This window comes from Chanos chanos, chromosome 14, assembly GCF_902362185.1.
Source record: "Chanos chanos chromosome 14, fChaCha1.1, whole genome shotgun sequence".
Taxonomy (NCBI): domain Eukaryota; kingdom Metazoa; phylum Chordata; class Actinopteri; order Gonorynchiformes; family Chanidae; genus Chanos; species Chanos chanos.
This window is the reverse complement of record NC_044508.1, coordinates 14,172,952-14,195,569: the sequence shown is the minus strand read 5'-3', so window position 1 is coordinate 14,195,569 and position 22,618 is coordinate 14,172,952. Positions and strand designations below refer to the sequence as shown.

Below are 22,618 nucleotides of genomic sequence, written 5' to 3'. Positions count from 1 at the left end.
TTATCCCCACTTTTATACGTTAACATAAAGAAAAATGTATTGGAAGAGCGTGGGATACAGTATATAGTAATTTAGTCGTACAGCACTGGAAAAAAACAGTCTAAAAGTACATTTATTCACTCAGTTCTGAAGTGTAAAACTATTGTTAACCCAATTGTCATATTCTCTTATTTTAATGATGCTTTAAACGTGAGGGAATGGAGCTTTTGTAAACTGAGTATGTCTTCAACTTGTCCAATAAAACTAGATAAATAACAAAAGCTATGTTCATGGTTATTGATTGAGAGTCAACAAGTGTCAAACTCGTATGTTCACGACACAACCTTGGTATATACGGCAATTTTGACGTGGACGTCAACACAGCAATGGCGGATGCTGTAGAGGAAGTTCTCCAAGGCAGCTGGTAAGTAAATAGACTATTCCAGTTTAATAACGCGAAGCGGTCCTGAACAGCCACTTTTAAATAAGTATACAGCTTGAAGTATGGATCTCAATGGCATAGTTGTGGAGTACGTATTGACTAAGTGAAGAATGCGACTAGATCGGTAGCTGGAAAAAGAGCGATGCACTCTTACGTGTGATGGCGTTAGCATAGTTAGCTACCAGACCTCGGTTCACAAAAGGAGGTTGTGCATTGTTAGCCAGCTAGCGACCAATCTGCTATAGTAGCTAGACAAGGTTGACAGTGTGTTTCCAGACCTTCACGCTTTACTCCCAGTTACACTCACTATATCGACTTTATTAGCTTTGTTTTTTTATCCAATATATTCCCCTCCGAAATAAATTAAACCCGTTCGGGATACCGGTATGGATTACATAGGCAGCTGGCTGGGTTGATGGGTGTGTGGTGTCTTGAAGAAGCTAATGTAGCCTAGTTAGACTTTTAAATACGAAATACGCTATGTCTTTGTAATTCTCTGGAAGTTTTTCGTTGAGAATGAAGAATGCGTTTGTGAAGTTTTGTTACCGATAATATTAAGGCTTTCAGGTGTGTGTTTTGCGAAATCATATCGAACAGATACTAGACTGTATCAAGATTGGCTTTGATTCGTTACCGAAACCTCTCGTGTTCTTCCTCAGAATGTCAAGCAGTTTATGCTTTTGATGCTGTCTACTTTCGTTTCTCATCATATCACATCATTCGAGAAAGACCAACGTATCACTCACGCTCCCTAAAATGTCTCTCATTGATTCATTAACTTGATACAGGAATTCTGTGGGTCGAGACATAACCCTGTATTTTGACATGCCCTGTGACTGAATGAGTCTTGACGTCAAAATGCTCTTCTTTGCATGCCAGACATTTCTTAGCTACTACGTGACAGCAACAATACGTCCTGCTATAGGCGTTTATGTTCAAGCTTGGTATAGTTGTCTTTTCACAATAGTAGCTGTCATCACCGGGTGTTCAATAAATGGCCGACTTAAAGTACAGTCCCTACAGCATATTTTACAGGGTCTTCTTTAAATATTTGTTTAAATAGATGTTGAGCATATACCAAAGAAACAGAAATTACCAGCCTGTCCTGTCATATAGGCTAGATAATATCAGCTTTCTTTACTATGGCTATAAATGTTTCCTTTTACTGTCCAAAGAATTAATTCAGATTTCAGGTGCATTCAAACCTAAGTACTGTCACCTCTCTGTAAAGTTTATTTGTTAACTTTCCTTAAAGTGTACTTAGTTGTGACTCTTTTTAAAAGAAAAAAAAATGCTGTATTTTTGTAATCTTCTTTAGCAAGCACTGAAGCTGCTGAAAAATTTGGAATAACTATATGTGAATCTGACTTCAGACGTTCCAAGTGTGTCAAAGCTCTGAGCTCCCACTGAAGCAGATGAAAGGCAGTCCTCTTTAGAGTGCTCTCGCACACACACACACACACACACACACACACACACACACAAACACAGCTGTGCTCTATGGCCATTGTGTTCTCTTCCGCTGAGTGTGAAAACTGAGGCTCTCTTTATTGCAGAGACACTGGGCAGGAAGACGACTGCCTCTAATTGGAAAGTAAAATGTGGAAGGGTGTGTGTGTGTGCTTGTGTCAGCTTGTGCCTTTTTTTCTGCCTTTGAGAACACAATATGTATGATGATCTCATTGAAAGAAAACACACACACACACACACACACATCTGTCACTTCCCGTTTTCTGTCTCCTCAAGCTCTCATGAAATCCAAGTGTACATCCCGTCTGCGCCATTACTGATATTATCATTCGTTTTCAAAGCCATACATTTCATATGCCATCTGTTAGTACTGCTGTTTGCTAAGTGATGATACAGAATTTCTTACAGGCTTTTAGTCGGTGGTCTACAAGTTGTCAGATAGTCCATTCCCTCACACATATCTTTTTTCTCTTAATTCATTAAGTCTTCTTATCATAGCTTATGCTGTAATCACAATTTCTTATCATAACCTTTGCCCCATTATCTGTCAATAGATTTTTTTTCTTTCTTACATGAGTCCTGATATTGAGCCAGAGTGTCTCTTAGACCTGCCAGTAAAACTGAAGGCTCTTGCTGTAAAGACAGAGCCCTTATGCTCAAGGCTCAGCCAAAGACACACTCATAGACTTTACACTCCAGTGATTTAAAGTAATAGACATGTTTTAAAAAGCCTATAAACCGTAATGCACTGTGTGGCCAGAGAGGTGCTGGTTTTTACTGAAAAGATTCTGTCTGTCTGTCTGTCTGTCTTTCTTTGTCTTTTTCTCTTTTTCTGACCTTCCCAGGAGGCAGTGCAGGGCTTCTGTGCTGCTCACACACAGTGTTTCTGTCTGTGTGGGCTGTGTTTATGTTTGTGTTGGGTTCATGAGAGGCAGTCAGACAGCTCAGCTGTGCTGCTTCAGGGTCAAGCTTTTTGGTTACCTAAGAAACGGCAGGGACTTGGACCTCTGTCCTATCCTCTGAGAAAATCAGCCTGTTGTGCAATTCAGTCTTCTTTCTCTCTCTCTTTCTCTCACTCACTCACTCACTCAAGCACACACACACACACACAGTTTCTGGTCTGTTCTGATTTCTCTGGATCTAATTATCATCTTCATTCTCTGTGATGGGATAACCACGCCTCTATACCTCTTTACTACGACACATCATCTCTGATCAAGTGTGCTTTATCTGCTTGGCTCTGTTACAAGTGCTAAATATTTAACCTATGTCCTTGGTAGCTTTTCTGTTTTTTGTTTTTTTTTTAGACATTTTAGACTTTACGGCAAACATACAAATCACCAAACATATAAAATTTTCCGAAGTGCTTCACCCAAGACAAAAATAAAAAACCATTCTTTAATATATTCTACAGCTGTAGTGCTATCATTTTTGATCATGTGTGTGAGGAGGTGCTGGTCCCTTTGGGAGTATGAGGTGCCTGGTGTTAATGATTACTGGGATTCTTGTGTGGGCAGTAATCTGATGTGTTTTTGCTGTCCAGGGACCAGGATCTGGCCGAGGCGTTGGACTCACCTGGCTGTGAACTGGAGGCAGAACCGGATGTCATTCAGGTCAGAGACCTGGCTCCATCGCAGAGAGCCAAGCTATGGATGGTAAGAGAGTCCACCAGAGCCGTGACCGTGCGTGTATGACAGAATGGTTGAGTGTAATAATATGGAAGAGGGAGAATGGATGTCATGTATGTACAGTATGGATTAAAGAAAAGTCCAGAAGGGTGTTAGTTTGAGGAAATGTGTTTGCCTCCTAAAGCCACTGCTAGTCTCAGACGTATAATGACACCATTGATCTGCAGTTAATTAGAGTGACACCAGTGAGAGCTCTAATTCTCTTTCTCTAATGTCTCTCTCTCTCTCTCTGTCTCTCTCTCTCTGTCTCTCCCTCTCTCTCTCTCTGTCTGTCTCTCTCTCTGTCTGTCTCTCTCTCTCTCTGTCTCTCTCTCTCTGTCTCTCCCTCTCTCTCTCTCTCTCTCTCTCTGTCTCTCTGTCTGTCTGTCTGTCTCTCTCTCTCTGTCTCTCTCAGACTGCTCTGAATGTAGCGGGGAAGGGAGACAGTCTGTCTGCGTGGGATGGGCTGCTGGACCTGCCTGAGCAGTCACTCATACACCAGCGCAGTCAACAGCTCATCGGTACTTCACACTCACAGACGCCAGAACATGTGTCACACACTCCTATCGTTACAGGATTAAATAAAAACAATAACATTCTGAAAGCACCTTGCCCGGAGCTATCCCCATTGTCCCAAAACTGAGCTCTCCTGCTATGTCTAATGTTGCTTTGCTGGTTCAGGTATCTGAGAGATACACTATAGCACTCACACAATGCTGCTCCAAATACATGTTTCCCTGATGAAAAAGGCCGATATACAACCTGCAGCCTCCAACTAGCACATACACACACACACACACACACTTTTTGTTTCACCATTAGGCTTTGCATTGTCAACTTCCATCTGTTTCCAACAGTCTAGCACTAGCCTCAGGGGTTAAGCCCAAAAAAGCAGTTCATTCACAGGGCAGAGGGGCTTGGCAAGCCCCAGGCCTGAACCTTGGGTGTAGGCCTGTAGCATGAGAACATGAGAAATGTACAGAGAGATCAAGAACCAGAACAGGAACGTAGTTTTGTTATTGTAACTAGAGCAGCAGACTTGGTTCATATGAAAGTGAACATATGAGAGTGAGCCCTGGCTTTGTGTGGATTTGCATAGATGAGTTGGGGGTTGGAGAGGAGGAAGGAAAAACACTGGTATCAGATGTGGAGTCGGTCATCACCTTCTACTGTAAATCCAGAAACGTCACCTTCACTCCTGAGCTCAGCTGGCCTCACCTCCTCAAACCACTCTTGGGCTTACAGCTTCCCCGCAAAGACCTCTACAACTGCTTCTATGCCATCATGAACAAATACATCCCACGGTGAGGCCCTGTTTCAATGCGTGCGTATGTGTGCACGTGTGTATGTCTGTGTGTGCGTGTGTGTTTGTGTGTGTGTTTTACTGTGTTTTCTATGTTGTGCTGTAGCTCTGTCACAGTTTTATGTTAATATGATAGAGTATGTGAATATCTGTTTGGTGTGTGTGTGTGTGTTTTTTATTATGCATGTTCTATTGTGTTCTGAATAACCTTAATTCTTAGAATGATGTCTTTTTGACTGATTGATGTCCTAACATAGTGGTTTGTGTGCGTGTGTGTACGTGTGCGTGTGTGTGCGCGTGTGTGTGTGTGTGTGTGTGCAGTGAGTGTGTGAGGAAGGGTCGGCCGTTCCACCTCTACAGGCTGCTGCTGCAGTACCATGAGCCTGAACTCTGCTCTTTCCTGGACACCAAGAAGATAACACCAGACTCCTACGCCCTCAACTGGGTCAGCCCCCGTGGTTTTTTTTTTTTTACTGGTCTCCACCAAGTAGACCGGGCTTACTGGGTTTGGATTCTTACACAATCACAACTGAAAAGTTTTCTGATGGACTGAATAAAAGAACAAGTGTAGTCTGGTTATTTGAAAGGACAGACAGGACTACTGGACTGTTAGGCCTAGTTTTTCAGAAAAGGATCAAGTCTAGTCTCAGACTAAGCTACAAACAAAATGCAGTTTATTTGAGGAGGTGCTTAATCCTTGTCCTGCTGACCAAATTTAATATTGGTAATGCCTGCTTTGCTCTGCTTTAGCCTTTACTGCTTATTTTCAGTGATGCGTCAATTTAAAATTCAACTTGAAATGAGCTGTCTTTGTTTTTACTCATGTTCTCTTGTGTAATCTGTAATCTCTGGTCTTTGCCTGGCGTGCTGAGGTGTGACTGTTTCATTTGCCCTTTGGCCCTTGCAGTTAGGCAGTCTGTTCTCCAGTCACTGCCCCGCGGAGGTCACTCAGGCCATGTGGGACGTCTACCTGCAGCAGGCCGACCCCTTCTTCATCTTCTTCCTCGTCCTCATCATCCTCGTTAATGCCAAGTACGTCAAAGCCAAGTCCAAACATGCTAAATCTGGACCTGTAATGTATCAAAGTGAGATTTGTGTGGGAAAAGCACACGGTTAAGACCGGCCTGCCGGGTCATTCTGTGATCCCTACAGTAATAAATGATCGCAGTAGAGTGACGGTAAATAAGAGTTTGTAGTGTTTACCTGTCAGCTCCCAGGGCTATGCTGTCAGTTAATGTCTCACTGACTTCCACCGCACTGTGTTGGGAGTGGGCTGAATGTTTTATTTCTCTCTCAGAGACACCATTCTAGGCCAGGAGGGAGAGAGCAGAGAAGAGATTATCAGTACGTTTTCTCCCTCTCTCCTCATATTTCTCACCATGCTCTGAAAATGCTTCAGTGTCTGAACTGTCTTTGTGGACCAGTCTCACACAGGCGTGTGCATGTATCTGTGTGCGTGTGAATGTGTGCGTGTGTCTTTGTGTGTACGTGTGCATGTGTGTCTGTGCATGTGTGTGTGTGTATGTGTGTTGTACAGAGCTACTGGAGGGATCCCCTGCTCAGCTGGAAATTGAAGACATTGAGGACTTGTTCTCATTGGCTCAGTATTACCTCAGCAAAACTCCTCTCTCTCTCAGAAAGGTTATCATATGTTATTAATATCTCTCTCTGCCTCCATAACATTCTCTCTCACTGTCCTCCTGGCGCTTGTAATTAACTTTGGTGTATTTGAAATGGAACCATTCAGATGCACTGCAGTAAAAGCTGTTCAACCAGTTTGTCTTTGTGGTATACTAAAATTGTAATTATGTGTTTGTGTGCGTGCGTGTGTGTGTGTGTGTGTGTTTGTGTGCGTGCGTGCGTGTGTGTGTGTGCGCGCATGTGTGTTTGTGTGCTTGTGTGTGTACAGGAGAATCAGACTCTGTTTGGGAGCAGTCTGGTGGCTCTGAAAGAGGAGGACATGGACCTGAGTCAGGCCCTCTGTCTGCCTGTGTCTGTTCCTGAGATCCTACAGGCCAACCATCTACAGCAGGTCAGACCTCCTTCACCACACCACATCACACACACACACACACACTTACAAACACACACACAGACACACACACACACACACTTACACACACACACACACACAGACACTCTCACACACACACACACACAGACTATCACATGTGTCGTTATGAATGTCTCTTTAATGTGCTTTAGGGCATTAATGAATATGCCTGAGTGTTTCTGGTGGTTTATGGATGATCTGAGTTTGTGTGTTGTTTTTGTGGTGTAGGATGGCGTGCGTTTCTTCGTGGTGGACTGCCGCCCTGCAGAGCAGTACAACGCCGGCCACCTCTCCACAGCCTTCCACCTGGACTCAGATCTGGTAAGACACTTCAGTTCCCTGCAGTACATTAGTGTGAAAAGACGAGAAGAGATAGTTGTGTTAATATGATGGTATGCTCCTTCGTGTTAAGTAATGACGAACGTGTTTTGGCCGCTCTGTTGTCATTTTAAAAAGAGCGTATGTAACTCTCTGTTTCGCTCCTGTTCATTCTGTGTCGGCGATGTCGTGGCGACCAGATGCTGCAGAACCCGTCGGAGTTTGCTCTGTCAGTGAAGTCCCTGCTGGAGGCGCAGAAGCAGTCTCTGGAGTCAGGCTCCATCGCCAGCGGAGAACATCTCTGCTTCATGGGCAGCGGCCGCGAGGAGGAGGACATGTACATGAACATGGTGCTAGCTCACTTCCTACAGGTCAGAGCACACACACACACACGCACGCACTCTCATAACATACACTGTGTTTTATGTAATATGAAAATGTACACTACAGATGAAATATGCCTCCACACGCTAAATCTCTGGTCTTGTTTTATCATTTGTAGAAAAACAAGGAATACGTCAGCATCGCCAAAGGTGGATTTATGGGTAAGTGCGGAGGTCATTAATGCTAAGTCTTCTGTGAGTGTGTCTTAGGTTTGTTGTTCTGGGTTATATGAGTGTGTTTTAGGTTTGTTGTTCTGGGTTATATGAGCGTGTCTTAGGTTTGTTGTTCTGGGTTATATGAGTGTGTCTTAGGTTTGTTGTTCTGGGTTATATGAGCGTGTCTTAGGTTTGTTGTTCTGGGTTATATGAGCGTGTCTTAGGTTTGTTGTTCTGGGTTATATGAAGTTTTAATTTATTTTGGTTTGTGGTTGTGGCAGCCCTCCAGCAGCACCTTGCAGACATGAACGTGGACAGTGGCCCAGATAACGTTTACGTCAACTGGATCGTCAGCACATCAGGATCCCATGGCAGCCTGAGCTCCGCCGATGTGAGTGTAACATTGTGTGTGTGTGTGTGTGTGTGCGCGTGCGCGCATGTGTGTGCACACATTTTTGTGGAGTTGATTAAATGTACGTGGGATACACAATCTAAATGCATCTGAAGAGTTTCCAGATTAATCCTCAATTGACAATTTTCAGATCAAACTTTAAAGAAAACAAGTTGCTGTAACTCACAGTACAGCACATTCATGGAACGGAATATCGCTGGCAGTGTCTCCTAATCTTAAAACTGGCTTATACCATCTCTTTCTCTTATGAGGAGGGAGTTTAAAAAGGTTCATGCCATTTCTCTTTCATAAAGGGGGACAGCAGCGGAGAGGGCAAAGGGGTCAAGTCCTTGGTCAACAAGATGACCTTTGCTCTTAAGTCGAAGTCTGTCAACGTGAAGGAGAAAGTCATCAGCTTTATCGAGAACACATCCGCACCTGTGGACAGGTGAGCTTCGCCCCCCCATCCCCCACCCCACCCCCACCCTCACTGAACCCCCTCATGACTCTTCTAGAACCCTCTGCCTAATACCACATCATCTACCACTTAAATTCCAATCCAGACCATAACATTTATTTGATATTAAACAATAATCATAAGCTGCTTTTGCCGTGTGAAGCTATTTTTTTACAATTATTTAGTAACATGCAGTGGTTATGATTAACCCATTACTCCCCGTTCCCTGTTATCCTGCTAGACTCTCTTTCACTCTACCTTGGCCAGAGAAGCCCCTTCCAGATCGGTAAGGTTCAGTCAGCGGCTTGTCTGCCCAAAAAAAATGTACGTCTAGGATGGCACTGCCGGTCTGCTCTTGCGTGGTGCCCAGGAGTCAAAGATGTCCGAGTCCTTGCACACTTGCACTGCGGAGCACTAACACACACACGCATTCATCCACAGACATACACACACACACACACACACACACACGCGCGCGTGTCGACTGTGTGGCTCACTAACACGCACTGTCTGTAGCAGCGCGCATCCATGCATGCATCCTCCAGAGCAGAGGTCGGATATCGTGCGGAACATTCTGGTAACCCGTGGCTTTGTCTCACGCAGTCTGGTCAACGTGTCGGAAGCACTAACATGGCGCTTGGCATTCATTCTCTGTTTCTTTAGCTAGCAGCACTACCCTCCTAGTCTGCCTGCCTCGGCCGTCTGGTTCAGATGGAACCAGCCTCGAACCGCGGTCTCACATCCGTCTGTCTGGACAGAACACGAAAGCTTGTTCACAGTTAATGAGATGGTCAACACAGCTAAGCAAGAGCTGCAGAGATGCCCTAATTAGCACGGCTTTGTAAGACAAGATGCAAAGTCCTCCAGTAATTTGTATTGCTTATGTCACTGTAAAGTGTCAATGAAAGACAAATTTAAAAACAAGTGCTTAAGGTGCTGTTATCTTTCTTGTTGTGTTTACCATCTCAAATATTGTGTGACTCATCATCTTTGGTCTCCATAGCAACACTTTTATTAACCTCACTCTCCTCTTCAGTCATGCAGCTCAGCCAGCGCTGATGTCTCAGAAACACTCCGTGTATGTGTGTGTGTGTGTGTGTGTGTGTGTGTTGGGGGCCTCTCTCTTATACTGTAGTCTCTCTCCTTTAGACATGTGAGTAGCAGTGATCGGTTGGGTAAACCTTATCGAGGCGTGAAGCCTGTGTTCAGCATTGGGGATGAGGAGGAGTACGACACAGGTAAAAACTCAACACCATTCACTTAACGCCACCACTCCAACACTACTGATCGCAGAACAGTGTCTTTACCCTGACATCATCCTTAAACCTTGACACAACTAACCTTATACTGAACGTACTGAACACAGCTGACTTAACACTCTTTTCCTGTTCATCGTAATGTCAGCACACTTTCTTCTTGTGATATTGTTCTGTCGGTGTCAGTCTCATTTGTTTTTGTTTTTTTTCTTTTCTTTGGTTCTCAGATGAAATCGACAGCTCGTCCATGTCCGACGATGACAGGAAGGAGATCGTGAATATCCAGACGTGGATAAATAAGCCAGATGTGAAACACCACATCCCCTGTAACGAGGTTAAAGAGACTGGACACATGTTCCCCAGGTGAGATGCACGCTGATGCCTCTCTGTCCTGTGATCTCACACCTCACCTGAACACAGCGGCATCTGACACATGCTCACACTCACAAAGACAACAGCACATGATTAACACATTAATCAGATCAGAGCAGCAGAGGAGAGAGCTGTGTCCAGTGGAAGACACTGTGTGTGTGTGTGTGTGTGTGTGTGTGTGTGTTTTCATGCATGTACTGATGTTTAGTCGTGTGACATGTCACATGTTTTTTTTGATATCACAAGAAAAAAAGCTTGCTTTTATCTTTCATTCTTATCTCTGTCTCTCTCCCTCTCTCTGTGTCACACAGCCACTTGCTGATCACGGCCACACACATGTACTGTCTGAGGGAGATCGCGTCTCGTAAAGGTTTTGCCTACATACAGTCACGGCAGGCGCTGAACTCTGTGGTGAAAATCACATCAAAGAAGAAACATCCAGAACTCATAACCTTCAAGTTTGGCAACAACAACGCTGCAGGAGTGGAGATTGTAGCAGTGGAGAGGTAACTCAAGCCTCCATACATCTCCTCACATTTATTCACACTTCAGTTCACAAAAGTTACATCACATTAGCCCGCATCAGGCTGATTTTCAAATGTAAAACCAAGAGCGTCACTAGTGAGCAGTACCTTACAAACTCACTGACAGTGTTACTGGATTTCTACTAACTGGAAGCTCTAGCGAATTGGGCCTTCAGAGAATAAAGACCTGTTTTTAGCCGTAAGGGTAAACAGAAAATATCATCAGAATATGATTATTGTGCTTTTAATAATACTGGCTTTTCTGTCTCTCTTCGTTAGGTATTTGATACCAAATGCAGGCGATGCCACTAAAGTCATTAAACAGCAGATCATGAAAGTGCTGGATGCTTTGGAAAGTTCATAGAGACCTGGACAGTTACTCTCTGCACCGGCCACATCAGCCACAGGGACGGTCAAGCAACAAGCTCCTTCTCTTCTGTCTGTCTCTCCACTCCTCCACAAAGGACCTAAAAACAAAATAAAACAAAACAAAAAGGACATGCGGTGTTGCTCTTATACCCTGTGCTGTCATTTTTGTTCGGGGTGTACGGCCAACGTAACCAACGGAAACATTAGTCGCACTGTTGGCTGAGTGACAGCTGGACTTTCACACTCTTTGTGCTGTTAAACATGGTTGTTGTTTTCAGTGCTCTCCTGATTCAGGTCGGAAAACTGACAGAATTGGCCTAAAGCGGAGGTTTTTTTGCGGAATTCTTGGAATGTCAGTCTCCAGCTTTAATCAGAGACCGCTGCTCTTTGTATCACTAGCAGGACCACTCAATAAGAGAGTGGAATTTATATTTAAAAAAAAGGAGAAAAGAAAAGAAAAAAACTGAAAATTCATAACACGAACATCATCAGTGTTCTGTTCTTATTTAAGTTATGAATTCATTTAAACGGTTAGCCATTGAAAAAAAGTATGACTGCTACCTTTTTGATGTTCTTTGCTGATGTAACTGGTAAAAAGATGGTAGCGTATTAGCCTAATCTGAGCAGTATTTTCAGCAGGGATTTGGATTACTGAGATTATTGAGATACTAAGATGAAATATAGCATGTGAAATGTTTTTGGGGTTGAGGGAACAACTCCAGTTTAATTCCAGTGATGTCATAAGTAAGTCTTTCCTGACAGTTTAAAAAAAAAAAAAAAAACAGACCTGTGCACCTGTCCAGGTGACTAACTGCACACTCTTTAGTGTACTCTGATTTACTCATCATCTTTATTTATACATGCTTAAGTTAATGTAAATATACTCTATTTGATACCTGCCTCCACTGACCCCTTTTTCAGCTGGTAGCCTTAACAAATACTCAAAAAAATGAAAAAAAAAAAAAAAATCAAATTATGACATGAAACAGATTGACTTGAGAGTTTATGGATGAATATTCTGTATATTGTGCATAATTGTGAAACAGTTTCCCTGTGGTTTGAATGAATGGAAAATGAATACACAGTGCTTACCAATAGACAAGTCTCTGACCTGCCTAAAGACAAGAGCTGGTGTCATAAATAACTTACATTAACCTTCCTACTGTCAGTGTGTGGACAGATAAGACTGTTTCAGAGCACATGGCTTTAAAATTATATTGTCCTTCAACTGAATATCAAAGCGACACTAAGAGTTAACCCTAAAGAATGTACTAGCCCTGAATTTATAATTGATGACATAATGAGTTATGTATCACTGTAGCACAAACAAAATGTGATTTCAACTTAAAACTTTCTGTTGCCATTTGTGAAAAGCCCTTTATATGTTATACTTTAGGCTTTTGAATAGATGAAGATTTTGACAAACCCAAACGTGTCAGTTTTCATCTGCTCAGATTCTTTTTTGAAAAACTGTACTGTGTAACTCTCTGGCCTTGTCATCCATTTAAAGATGAAAATATATTAATAAAAAAAAATTGTGTTACTTTGTCACTGGCCCACTCTATGCAACAGTTTTGGAAAGTAAAGACAGTACAGAGGAATACTTAGTGGGACACCGGGAACAGTTAGTTCATTTTTTTTTTTTATTTTGCCCCTCCTTTGTTAAAACGTGGTCTCTTTTCCCCCTCAAAATAAATGGTATAAAACTAATTCTGCTTTTCAACCTGTTTGTATATTTATTTTCTGTTTAAAGCACCTTATACAGTTATTTTTTTGTAACCACGTTTGTTTTAATAAATTTACAGTTGAACTGGAACTCTGCATACGCCAGTACTGAAAGTGTCTTGATTTCCATGTGTCGTTCTCTCATTGATGCACTGAGATTTTCCTTAATTTTTTCTGTTGTCAGGTGTTGCTCTATTTCCACACTTACTTAAAATGACCAGAAAATAGTTCCAGGTTTTGTGCGGGCATAAAAACTGAAGACATTAGTGCAGCATCTGAAAACTTTACAGTGATAGATTAAACTCAGTCTAACCTTACAGAAACCCCTTTTATTGAAACCGAAGGAGAAAGGTCTATCCTTTAATTCAAGTCTTAAGCCTCCGTGGAACTATTTGCGAAACCCAGTCCTTATCCGATTTAGCCTCTCTTCAGACAGATACATCCTAACATAAAAATGAGCTATATACTGATTTTCTAAATTCTAATCAAATGTGTCGTTTGTTCCTCTGCAGCCACCGCCATAAACCGCGACTTTTTAAAGTAGACCAAACTGCCTTGAAACTGGCAAAATAAATTTTACCTTGTTACGTTTAAATCCCAATTTGTTTGGGCATGGGTTTTTAAAACGAGAAGTAAGAACGAAAAGTAACACGGAACTGTGTTTCTTGGGACAAGTTTTACTCGAACGACCACGAATCAGATTGATTTCCGGCGAAACGTAAAAGTAACCTTTTAAACTAAAAGTCCTTATGTGGGCATAAATCTCTTCATCGAAATGGCATAAGTAGTGCAGGTATTCTTTTACTTTGACATTATCAAACAAAAATAGTGAGCGAGAACTGTAACAGGTAACTCTCTGCAACAAACACAGTGCTGCACGAGCTCCCGGGGGCGAATTGAGATGTCTGGTATTGTAGCACAAGCAATGTCAAGTGAGTGAATAAATTTCTTTGATATAAGTTAAATCTAGAGAATGCTAGTTTTTCAGGTCTTGGCTCCCTTGCATGCACCGTTTTTGAATACTTCAATTTGAGGTAGAGAATAAAATGAAAGGTTAGCTGGATTTTACTGAATGTCCCATGTGTTAAAGTATGATATTCATTATCTGTGCAAAGTGCAATCAAGCTGTCAGTGTGCAGACTGTGATATACAGTTGCGCATTTATACCACACTTTACTGGACACCATGTTTCGGAACACGAAACTGCGCTCTTAGCCCACAGAGTTTACATAGTTTATTGAAATGTTCTCAGCTATGCTTATCAAATGCCTTGATTAATTTAAACAAGTTTCTCAGTTCACGGCTAATTTAATAGGCCATTTTTTAAATTTACGACAATGACCAGGAATCGGTGAAAGATTTCTGACTCCCCTTGCGTCTTTGATGTGTAATTAATGTTAAATTAATGTTAGTGTTATTTTTAAATAATGTTGGATATGACGAAAGCAAATTTTAGAGTTTATTATGGGGGGATTAATTGATTAGATTGAATCGGTTTTAGAAAAGAATACTGGTTGTCTTCGAAAAAATAGAAATGATAGCATATTGTAATTATACGTTGTGTTCCCTAAACATCGCAAAAATGCATACGATTTTTAAACAGCAGGCTATAAACGCCAGGCTCCCACATTACGAACCAATAATATTGAAGGATTTCGGAGATGTTCGGCAATGTTAAATCAGTGCTTGTGACATTGTGGAAATCCCCTCAAAAATACCAATGGACACATGCAAACAGTAGCACTTCAGAGATCGTATTTCAGGGCTATCTGAAAAAGGTCAAATGGCTTTGAAGAAGTCTCAAACTGTAAGGATCCCCTTTATATTACAGTGTGACTGCATCGTTTTGGATATACTGCCAGTAAAATCCAATTTTTGGAAATTTGATGACTGCATGGTTTGGGGCTATATTTGTGCATGTGTTTTAGTCTACGATTAGTCAAAAGTTTCAGTGATTTCTTCTAGATCAGAAGTCTATTGCCTAAATCATTATTGAAGTCCATCTTATAGTAGAAATTAAAAACAATAATGTTTCTGAGAGGAATATCTTTCATAAATGGTAAATAATATTCAGTTTAAATGATAAATTAAATTATAAGGCTTTGCTTTTTGAGGCAATATTACTGGAGTTCCTTTGGAGTCTCTTCAGAAAGTGTCTCAAACTGGAACCATGCACTTTATCATGCAACATAAGTGCAGTGTTTTGGAGATTATGGTCTATTAAAATCGGTCTTGGGATCAACAGGCCCTCAACATGTTTTGTATTCCATAATTTCTCAAAAGTCACACTAAGCAGACTAGAAATATGCACTTCTAACTGCAGCATTTTGGAGAATTGTCTCTTCCAACTGCATAGCAGAGAGGACACACATTGTTATGAGAATCTGCATGAGCAGGTCTCAGACTATAGGTTATTACATTGTGATGCGGTATCTCTGCAGGACGTTATGAATACCATCTTTTAAAACCAGTGCCAATGCTGGAAACCTGCCCATTTGGAATAACTGCATGTGAGAGGGCCTGCACATTGCTTTTAATTGTTTGAAAAGTTTACTGAACGTTGTCACTCACAGGTCACGTCACACATCGCAGTAGTAACGCTGTTTCATGATGTGAAGCTTTTTGACACATGCTTATCCACAATCCCCGTTTTAGTTTGTTGTACGTATGGATAATAAGCATGTAATTGTAATCTGGTCATAATTGATGAAATCTTATCTGACTAATTACGGGCTAACATACACATGCCATACAATTGTCAGATATTTTCACTGGTATCAAATGAAGCTTAGTTTAGCCCATTTCCAAAGCCTTGCAGTGATAGTGTGCTATAATGTGCGGCCTTATCATTTGGAATCAGTCAGTGAAGAATATCAGTTGATTTTCTAATATTAAAAATCACGAGTTTTCCCAGTGACACTAAATTAACTGTAAATTCATAATCCCAATTGCTGTATAATTGCAGTGTGCTGTGTGATGTCCCATAAAGCTTAGAGTAAATGTGCAACAAATCTCACAGATTGTTTGATGGCGTTTTTTTGGGGGGTTTTCTGTTCAAACGTCGGATAGTGTCCTCGGCTTTGTTTGCTTGGGAAGACACAGACCAGAAGAGAGCAGTAAAGTCCAGCGTTTAGTGCTGTCATTGATCTAACAGTTAAAGAGTAACATTGTAGGTTGCTGTTCACCGCTCATGTGTTACTGTTTCCAAAAAAAAAAAGGAACAAACAATGTCTGCTTTCCAGAGTTCCGCTTAGCTGTCGTGCAGCTTCACGTCTCAAAGGTGAAGGCAGACAACCTGAGCAGGGCATGCAGACTGGTGAAAGAAGCAGCAGGTCAAGGGGCAAAGGTCGTGATTTTACCAGTGAGTATGACTTCTCTCAAATGATGGCTGTAGGAATTGTAATCTTTTCACAGACTATTAGCATTATGGCTTAAGTTTTCCCTCCTCTCTGCCATTGTTTGTAGGAGTGTTTCAATTCCCCTTATGGGACAGGATTTTTTGCTGAATATGCAGAGAAGATTCCGGGAGAGTCTTCCCAGGCGTTGTCAGAAGCAGCCAAAGAGAGTGGCATTTATCTAGTTGGTGGTAAGACCTCTGAATGCCTGTACATCCTTTCTTTAAATGCTCTCTTACCTTCTCTTTGTTCGTCTGCATGCTGACAGATAGTTTATAGAGTTATGAAGAAGACATAAGTTAGGAAACTAAACTGAAATTAGAACTAAGATGAAAACTAACAGAATACAAAAATGAAGTCCTTGTTCAAATGTAGATAAGGATGTGTGGTGTTGATTTTGACGGTCAGGTGTGCGTGTGTGTGTGTGTGTGTGTTTCTCAGGGTCCATTCCCGAGGAGGACCAGGGGAAACTGTATAACACATGCTCGGTGTTTGGCCCAGATGGCCACCTGCTGGCCAAGCACAGGAAGGTCACACACTATAACATCAACTTAAAAAGACTATATCATCCTTTAACTGTATAATCACATTCTAAGTCACCTGTCACTCACACGCCTCCTTTATCAAATTTTCCACCAGATCCACCTCTTTGACATTGATGTTCCTGGAAAAATACGGTTCCAAGAGTCAGAAACTTTGAGTCCAGGAAGCAACTTCACTATGTTTGAAACACGTGAGTGTCCTTTGGGTCTCTCGTGGCTGTATCTCTGTCTAGTGTGTGTCTGATGGGAATTACACCTCACTGTTGTTGCGCTGTCTTCCACAGCATTCTGTAAGGTTGGAGTTGGGATTTGTTATGATATTCGATTTGCAGAGCTAGCGCAGATATATGCTCAGAAAGGTAAGGACTTCTCTGAGGAGCTGACCAGACTTAATACGGTTCTCTATATATCTTGATATAATTATGTTAAATCTACAAAAATGAATTCAGTGTTTTGATTTTGACTCCCCCTTTGGTCAGGTTGTCAGCTGTTGGTATATCCCGGTGCCTTTAATATGACCACAGGGCCGGCCCACTGGGAGCTGCTGCAGAGGGGGAGGTTGGTAACTGAGGCAGTCTGTGGTCGCTGAGCTGGGCATATTCTCTGCTTTGCTTGTGTTAAAGTCGTTTTTTTTTTTTGTATTGCAGAGCGGTGGACAACCAGGTGTTTGTGGCCACTGCCTCTCCAGCCAGAGATGAAAGTGCCTCCTATGTGGCCTGGGGTCACAGCTCTGTGGTCAACCCTTGGTTAGTAGTCTCTAATGTCATATTTGTACATGAAAAACCCTAAATGACGTGTATATGACTAAACTAGTCTGTACATAAATTCCTCAGATGATAGAATAGGTAGGTAAAGTTACCTCAGAGCAGAAGTCAGGTCAAGTACTTAATGGCTAGGGTCCTGCAGCTTTTCAATATCACCATATAATCAAAGGCTTAATCAAACCTATTTGTGGAGCAGGTTTTTTTTCTAGCCAGTCAAAGACGTACAACGGTTCGTATAAACAAAACCTAACAGGACTGAGTTGAGGGCCTGAGTTGTGAATCACTGCTTTAGAGAGAACTGATCACTGTGGTAACTCCAGCATTCAACTCCCACACAGGGGTGAGGTCATCACAAAGGCGGGGCCAGAGGAGGCTGTCATTTATGCTGATATTGGTGAGTACCACTGCAACTGGAAGTGGAGGGCTCTAGTGTAAACAGATAACGATTGATGGATGAAATGTATCCAAACTGAAGCACTTACAATGGCAATCGGTCATTTTACGCTGTTTTTGATAGTTAGGTAGTCTGTATGGATGGCTAAATGCTATTATCAAACTTAGAATATAAACTGTATGAATTGTATAGTACAACAGTAATAACTGGTAAACTGACTAATATAAAATAGATATTGAAGTATTCCCTTATGATCTCTCCGCACAAAGTTGCTGTTTAAAAGCCTGATCTATGAAAATGTTTAGCTAATACACTCTAATGCAAAGCAGTTAGACGGTGATGGTATTTTACAAATATACTGACCAATCATTGATGGTAATATTGTTCATTTTTTGTGCCGTCAATGAAGTTAAATTCAGCCTGGACTGATTTTAATTCTTCATCCTAATCCTATGGTCCTCTCTCTCTTTCCCTATCTCTCTCTCTGACAGATTTGCAGTACTTGTCAGATGTGCGACAGCAGATTCCCATCACTGTTCAGAGACGGACTGATCTCTACACAGTCCGGCCAGTCTTGGAAAGCTAAAGACCCATCCACACACAGTTTTACAGACTGTCTGTTTGAAATTCCCGTCAGGAAGCAGCCCACACCGACAGCCTCTAACAGTACTCTGACAAAAACCGACAAGAACAAATCTCACGCTCTGAAAATGCACAAATGATGATATAAAAATGATAGTTTTGTCGATTGAAATTGCTCTGACAGTAATACTTTGTGTGTTTTTATCAATGAAAGAACAACCAAATCATCATCGTCGTCGTCATTATTCATGTGGAAACAAAAGGCATGACCCAGACAGTACACAGTTTTTTCAGTGCTTCTGATGTTTTTGACTGAATGGATATTCATGTTAAGAAGACAGGCCAAATGTGCAGTTCCCTTTGACCTCTTCCACACATTTCTGTCTGTAGCACTTTCTTTGAGAATAAAGTTACAAATCAAGTCCAAAAGACTTTTCTGGAAAACATACAGCAAGAATATCTAAAAAGTAACATTTCAGGAGTGAAATTCTTTAATATATTAAAAAAAAAAAAAACTCTAGTGCTTTACAAAAGTAAAATATCCCTTCTTTTTAAGATCCCAAAGACTTTGTGCGCATCAGCTCCTGTGCTTAACTTATTTCCCCACACAGTGGTTAAGAGGTTCAAACAGGAAAGAAAAGACCGAATCCATGATCGAGAGTGGAAAGTGCCGTTCTTGCTGGTGAGATAGACTCAGCGGGGTCTGAGTTATCCAGAGCTGAAATACCCGAAACAAAGCTGGAGTCCAAGGGAGACGAAACATATCCTGAGAGGTTTTTTTTTTTTAGCTGTCCCGCGTAAGACTCTTGACTGTTCCTCTGTTATTTCACGGCGCGTCCGTATGAGTTCCCACCTGCTCTTTCTCAGTGTTGTGGCCTGCTGACCCATTTAATCACCTCAGACATTGTGTTTACACAATGACATGTAGCACATCAGTAACACACGCTGTAGTGATGTAATAGGAATGAACCCACGAGACTGAATGCTGGTCCTTTAGGCTCAGTCCCTTTTCAATGTCACACATCAGTCTCTGGAAGGGATTTCAACTGCTCAAAATTCACCACGATCATCTCCGTATCTTCACTGTCTGATTCTGAAAGACACATAGTAAGTAAGTATGAAAATACCAAGTCATCTTTTTTTTTGGTGTGTAATACACAGCCAACATAACCAAACAACACAATATAAAAATATGGTTTGGATTCAGTGTTTAAGGATTAAAATTCATATCACGCAGTGCACAGGAGAACCTATATGTCAACTGGATGGAGGTTTTTTTTTGGTTGCATGATAGGGAGAGTGGAATGCAGTACCTGCATGGGTCTGTCGACCCCGCCTCCTCAGTCTGTCCCCTTTGATCTGATAGGCTAGTGCTATGGCAACCAATACACCTACCACCACACAGAGTCCAGTGCTGAACATCGACATGGCCTGAGATGCACGGCCAACCACTGTGCTCACCAAAACACCTAAACGAACACAACACACACACACACACACACACACACAACACAATCATACAGAATGCTTATGAAGGACATACAATTTTAACACTACACAAAGGCACACATAAGTATGCCCTCTACTTTTACAGTACACCTTAATACTGGTGGTTTTGCATATGCAAATGAGAAGTCATGAAACAGAATGATGATTGGATGATGAAGCAGACTGGTTAGCTGAAACAGGCATGTTTGCGTGAGACTGGAATAAAAACCTGTTTACCCTGTTGCCTGGTATGTAGAGAGTTATAAAAAGATCTGTATTTCCTTCAGACAATGTAGCTTTTCATTCTGTTATCTTTATCACACTTCTTTGCATCTTATCTGGTCAAAGCAAATGAGTGTCTTACACTGGGTTGGCTACTCACCACTGGTGACAGACAAGGTCTCATTCAGGACCTGGTTTTCTATTACACACGACACAACTGTATCCTCTGACACAGTTTCGGTGAGCACGCTGGTGACATTTAAGAGCTCAGAGGCTGGGAGTTTGACGATGTGTGTTCCCACTGCCTCCACGGGGGGGCGCTGTGTGTGGTCAATAAACCAGTACACCCCGGGCTCAGGGAAACCGCCTCTGGAGTGGCAAATAAACTTAGCCGGTTCTCCTTCTTTAGTATCTTCTCTCGATAGAATTGGTTCTGTGAAACGAGCTTTAAGAGAGACCGATGAGAGATAAGTGTCACGCAGTTTATGAAAGTGAGAGTGAAGCCTATGTTAAGTCCATTGAATGTGAATTCGTGTCACATGCTTGTATCCGAGCTTTACAAGTCTAACATATTACGCGCTTCAATAAAAAGTCAGCTCCCTTTTAAATGATTCCTTTATCAGAGAATATAAAGCCTTTTTCCCTTTTCACACTTCTACCAGTCAAACTGAACAGAACTGTGTGACTGCACAGACACTAATATTGTATAACCTACATAGTTAAGTTATGCCATTCAAATTACCCCTGGAGGGACAAGGCTGGGCTGAATACAAATGGGTGTCATGTCTGTGTATTGGAAGGAAGGGGTCTGACTCATCTGCACTTACCTGCTACAGTGAGACAGACGGAGCACAACAGTAGGCTCTGGTTTTGCCCCTGAATTTGGAGATACTGGCTGTAGTTGTGTGAGTCTGAAAGGTGGAGATCACTTATGACGACGGAGAAGTCTCCGCTTTGAGGAGCTGTGGAGGACACTGTCATCCTGCCGGTGGGAAATGCATCCAGAACCTCCTCTCCCTCTGTCCACTCCCTCCTGAGCATCATCTCTGTCCCCGTTCGCCACTCCGAGGAGACGTTTAGAGCTGTCAAGTTCTTGACTCCATTGTAAACACATGGCAGGATGGTGGCTTCTCCAAACACCCCAACCACACACTTATCACCTAAAGAACAGAAAGTGCATAACTATGAGACCCAATTCTGTAAGAACTAACGTCTAGAATTAACTACGTGTGCGCGACATCAAAAGGGGTTCAGACACGGCTATGTTAAACGAATTCACATTCACCGTACTTAACACTTTTTTCTCAGTGTGAATGAGTACCGAATTGGGAGGTTTCTTGCAGGTGAGGAGACAGTGTTCCTTAAACGTAACCAAACTTTTGAACGAATGTCCATGCGCTGCTGTAGTGTCATGACTTACCCCGAGAGGCACGGAGTGTGAGCGCGCTTAGCAGCAGGAGTCCGCTGAACCACGATACTGTCATCTTTCAGACCGAAGGAGCCGAGTCGTTCGAAATCAGCAGATTTCATTACTGCACATTGTACAAATTGTGGTCACATCATGCTTCACTGCTGTAAGCAATAACTGAATTGACCGGAATGATTCATAATAACGTTACAAGACAATTGTGTGCTGCAGACACATAGCATGCTGTCTAAAGCAAGAGGAATTCACACATTTGCTCAGACTTGTCTTACCTTTGTTCTCGCTCGTTATGTGCGAAGCCTCCAAGATGGAAAAAAACCCCTAAACATCCAGCTGCCAAACAGGAAAAATGAAGTGTAAATATCTGCCTGAATTTGACACCGGTCATAGTAACTTAATTTTCTAGTCAAATCATATAATTTATTGTCAGGGTTGTACATATGAATCTCATTCTACCCACGTGACGATATTTTTGTTATAAGCATATCAGTAGCGTAACGAAACGTGAAAAGACTTCCTTGATTCCTTGCTGCCGTTCATTTACTTGTAACGTCCAAACGTTTTACTCTAAATAGGACTTTATTTGATTTAGTATATTTTTAAGTTTCAAAATACCGACTATTTTCACTTACCAAATGAAACGGCATGGGTTGGTCATTCTGTAGAAAATACGATTCGTGACTGTCGGACAAGTTTGACAGCTTTTTTTTTTTTTTTTTTTTAACTTAGTTTCTGCGAGGGTGTGTTGTAGCCAGTGTCATACTTTCCAGCAATCAGCTCTTTACCGTCATTAAAAATCTTCCGTCAAAATTATGTTATTCATCGATGTTTCCATCACTTTACATGTTTTAAGTCTTAATTTTAGGTTCGCAGATACACCATTTTGCACAACTGGGTGTAATTAATCCAATAAGCAATTTCTTGCAACAAAGCCTGTACC

General features: G+C 41.8%; 3 protein-coding genes across 4 annotated transcripts; 2 read left to right on the top strand and 1 right to left on the bottom strand.

Annotated features, from left to right (window-relative positions):
- Nucleotides 1-365: 365 nt before the first annotated feature.
- Nucleotides 366-12,680, top strand: tbc1d23 (TBC1 domain family, member 23). 2 transcript variants are annotated; one of them, XM_030791605.1, is made up of 19 exons: nt 366-403; nt 3,435-3,546; nt 3,974-4,079; nt 4,658-4,862; nt 5,183-5,306; nt 5,769-5,893; nt 6,159-6,205; nt 6,399-6,502; nt 6,771-6,893; nt 7,143-7,235; nt 7,433-7,603; nt 7,735-7,777; nt 8,053-8,162; nt 8,477-8,610; nt 8,861-8,905; nt 9,769-9,857; nt 10,103-10,238; nt 10,559-10,753; nt 11,051-12,680. In XM_030791605.1, the coding sequence occupies exons 1-19, from the start codon at nt 366-368 to the stop codon at nt 11,133-11,135; spliced, it is 2,085 nt and encodes a 694-aa protein (XP_030647465.1). In that variant the 3' UTR covers nt 11,136-12,680. The 2 variants fall into 2 exon arrangements, with proteins under 2 accessions (XP_030647465.1, XP_030647466.1); XM_030791606.1 differs by lacking the exon at nt 8,861-8,905.
- Nucleotides 12,681-13,730: 1,050 nt separating this feature from the next.
- nit2 (nitrilase family, member 2) lies at nt 13,731-18,935 on the top strand. Its single transcript, XM_030791416.1, has 10 exons — nt 13,731-13,797; nt 16,108-16,226; nt 16,331-16,451; nt 16,702-16,790; nt 16,900-16,993; nt 17,087-17,161; nt 17,282-17,360; nt 17,450-17,548; nt 17,905-17,960; nt 18,452-18,935. The coding sequence occupies exons 1-10, from the start codon at nt 13,767-13,769 to the stop codon at nt 18,544-18,546; spliced, it is 858 nt and encodes a 285-aa protein (XP_030647276.1). The 5' UTR covers nt 13,731-13,766; the 3' UTR covers nt 18,547-18,935.
- Nucleotides 18,936-19,558: 623 nt separating this feature from the next.
- LOC115827279 (ICOS ligand-like) lies at nt 19,559-21,736 on the bottom strand. Its single transcript, XM_030791091.1, has 5 exons — nt 21,673-21,736; nt 21,080-21,412; nt 20,413-20,697; nt 19,856-20,011; nt 19,559-19,635 (listed from the first exon to the last, which is right to left on the bottom strand). Exons 1-5 carry the CDS (start codon nt 21,734-21,736, stop codon nt 19,559-19,561), a joined length of 915 nt encoding a protein of 304 aa, XP_030646951.1.
- Between the last annotated feature and the right edge of the window lie 882 nt (nt 21,737-22,618).

Coding starts and splice junctions, on each gene's coding strand:
- tbc1d23 (XM_030791605.1), top strand. CDS start 366: ATGGCGGATGCTGTAGAGGAAGTTCTCCAAGGCAGCTG. Junction 7,604..7,734: donor TGCTAGCTCACTTCCTACAG/GTCAGAGCACAC, acceptor TATCATTTGTAG/AAAAACAAGGAATACGTCAG. Junction 10,754..11,050: donor GAGATTGTAGCAGTGGAGAG/GTAACTCAAGCC, acceptor TCTCTTCGTTAG/GTATTTGATACCAAATGCAG.
- nit2 (XM_030791416.1), top strand. CDS start 13,767: ATGTCTGGTATTGTAGCACAAGCAATGTCAA. Junction 13,798..16,107: donor TGTAGCACAAGCAATGTCAA/GTGAGTGAATAA, acceptor TCTGCTTTCCAG/AGTTCCGCTTAGCTGTCGTG. Junction 16,452..16,701: donor TGGCATTTATCTAGTTGGTG/GTAAGACCTCTG, acceptor TGTGTTTCTCAG/GGTCCATTCCCGAGGAGGAC.
- LOC115827279 (XM_030791091.1), bottom strand. CDS start 21,736: ATGACAGTATCGTGGTTCAGCGGACTCCTGCTGCTAAGCGCGCTCACA. Junction 21,413..21,672: donor CACACTCCGTGCCTCTCGGG/GTAAGTCATGAC, acceptor TCTGTTCTTTAG/GTGATAAGTGTGTGGTTGGG. Junction 20,012..20,412: donor GACCTTGTCTGTCACCAGTG/GTGAGTAGCCAA, acceptor GTGTTCGTTTAG/GTGTTTTGGTGAGCACAGTG.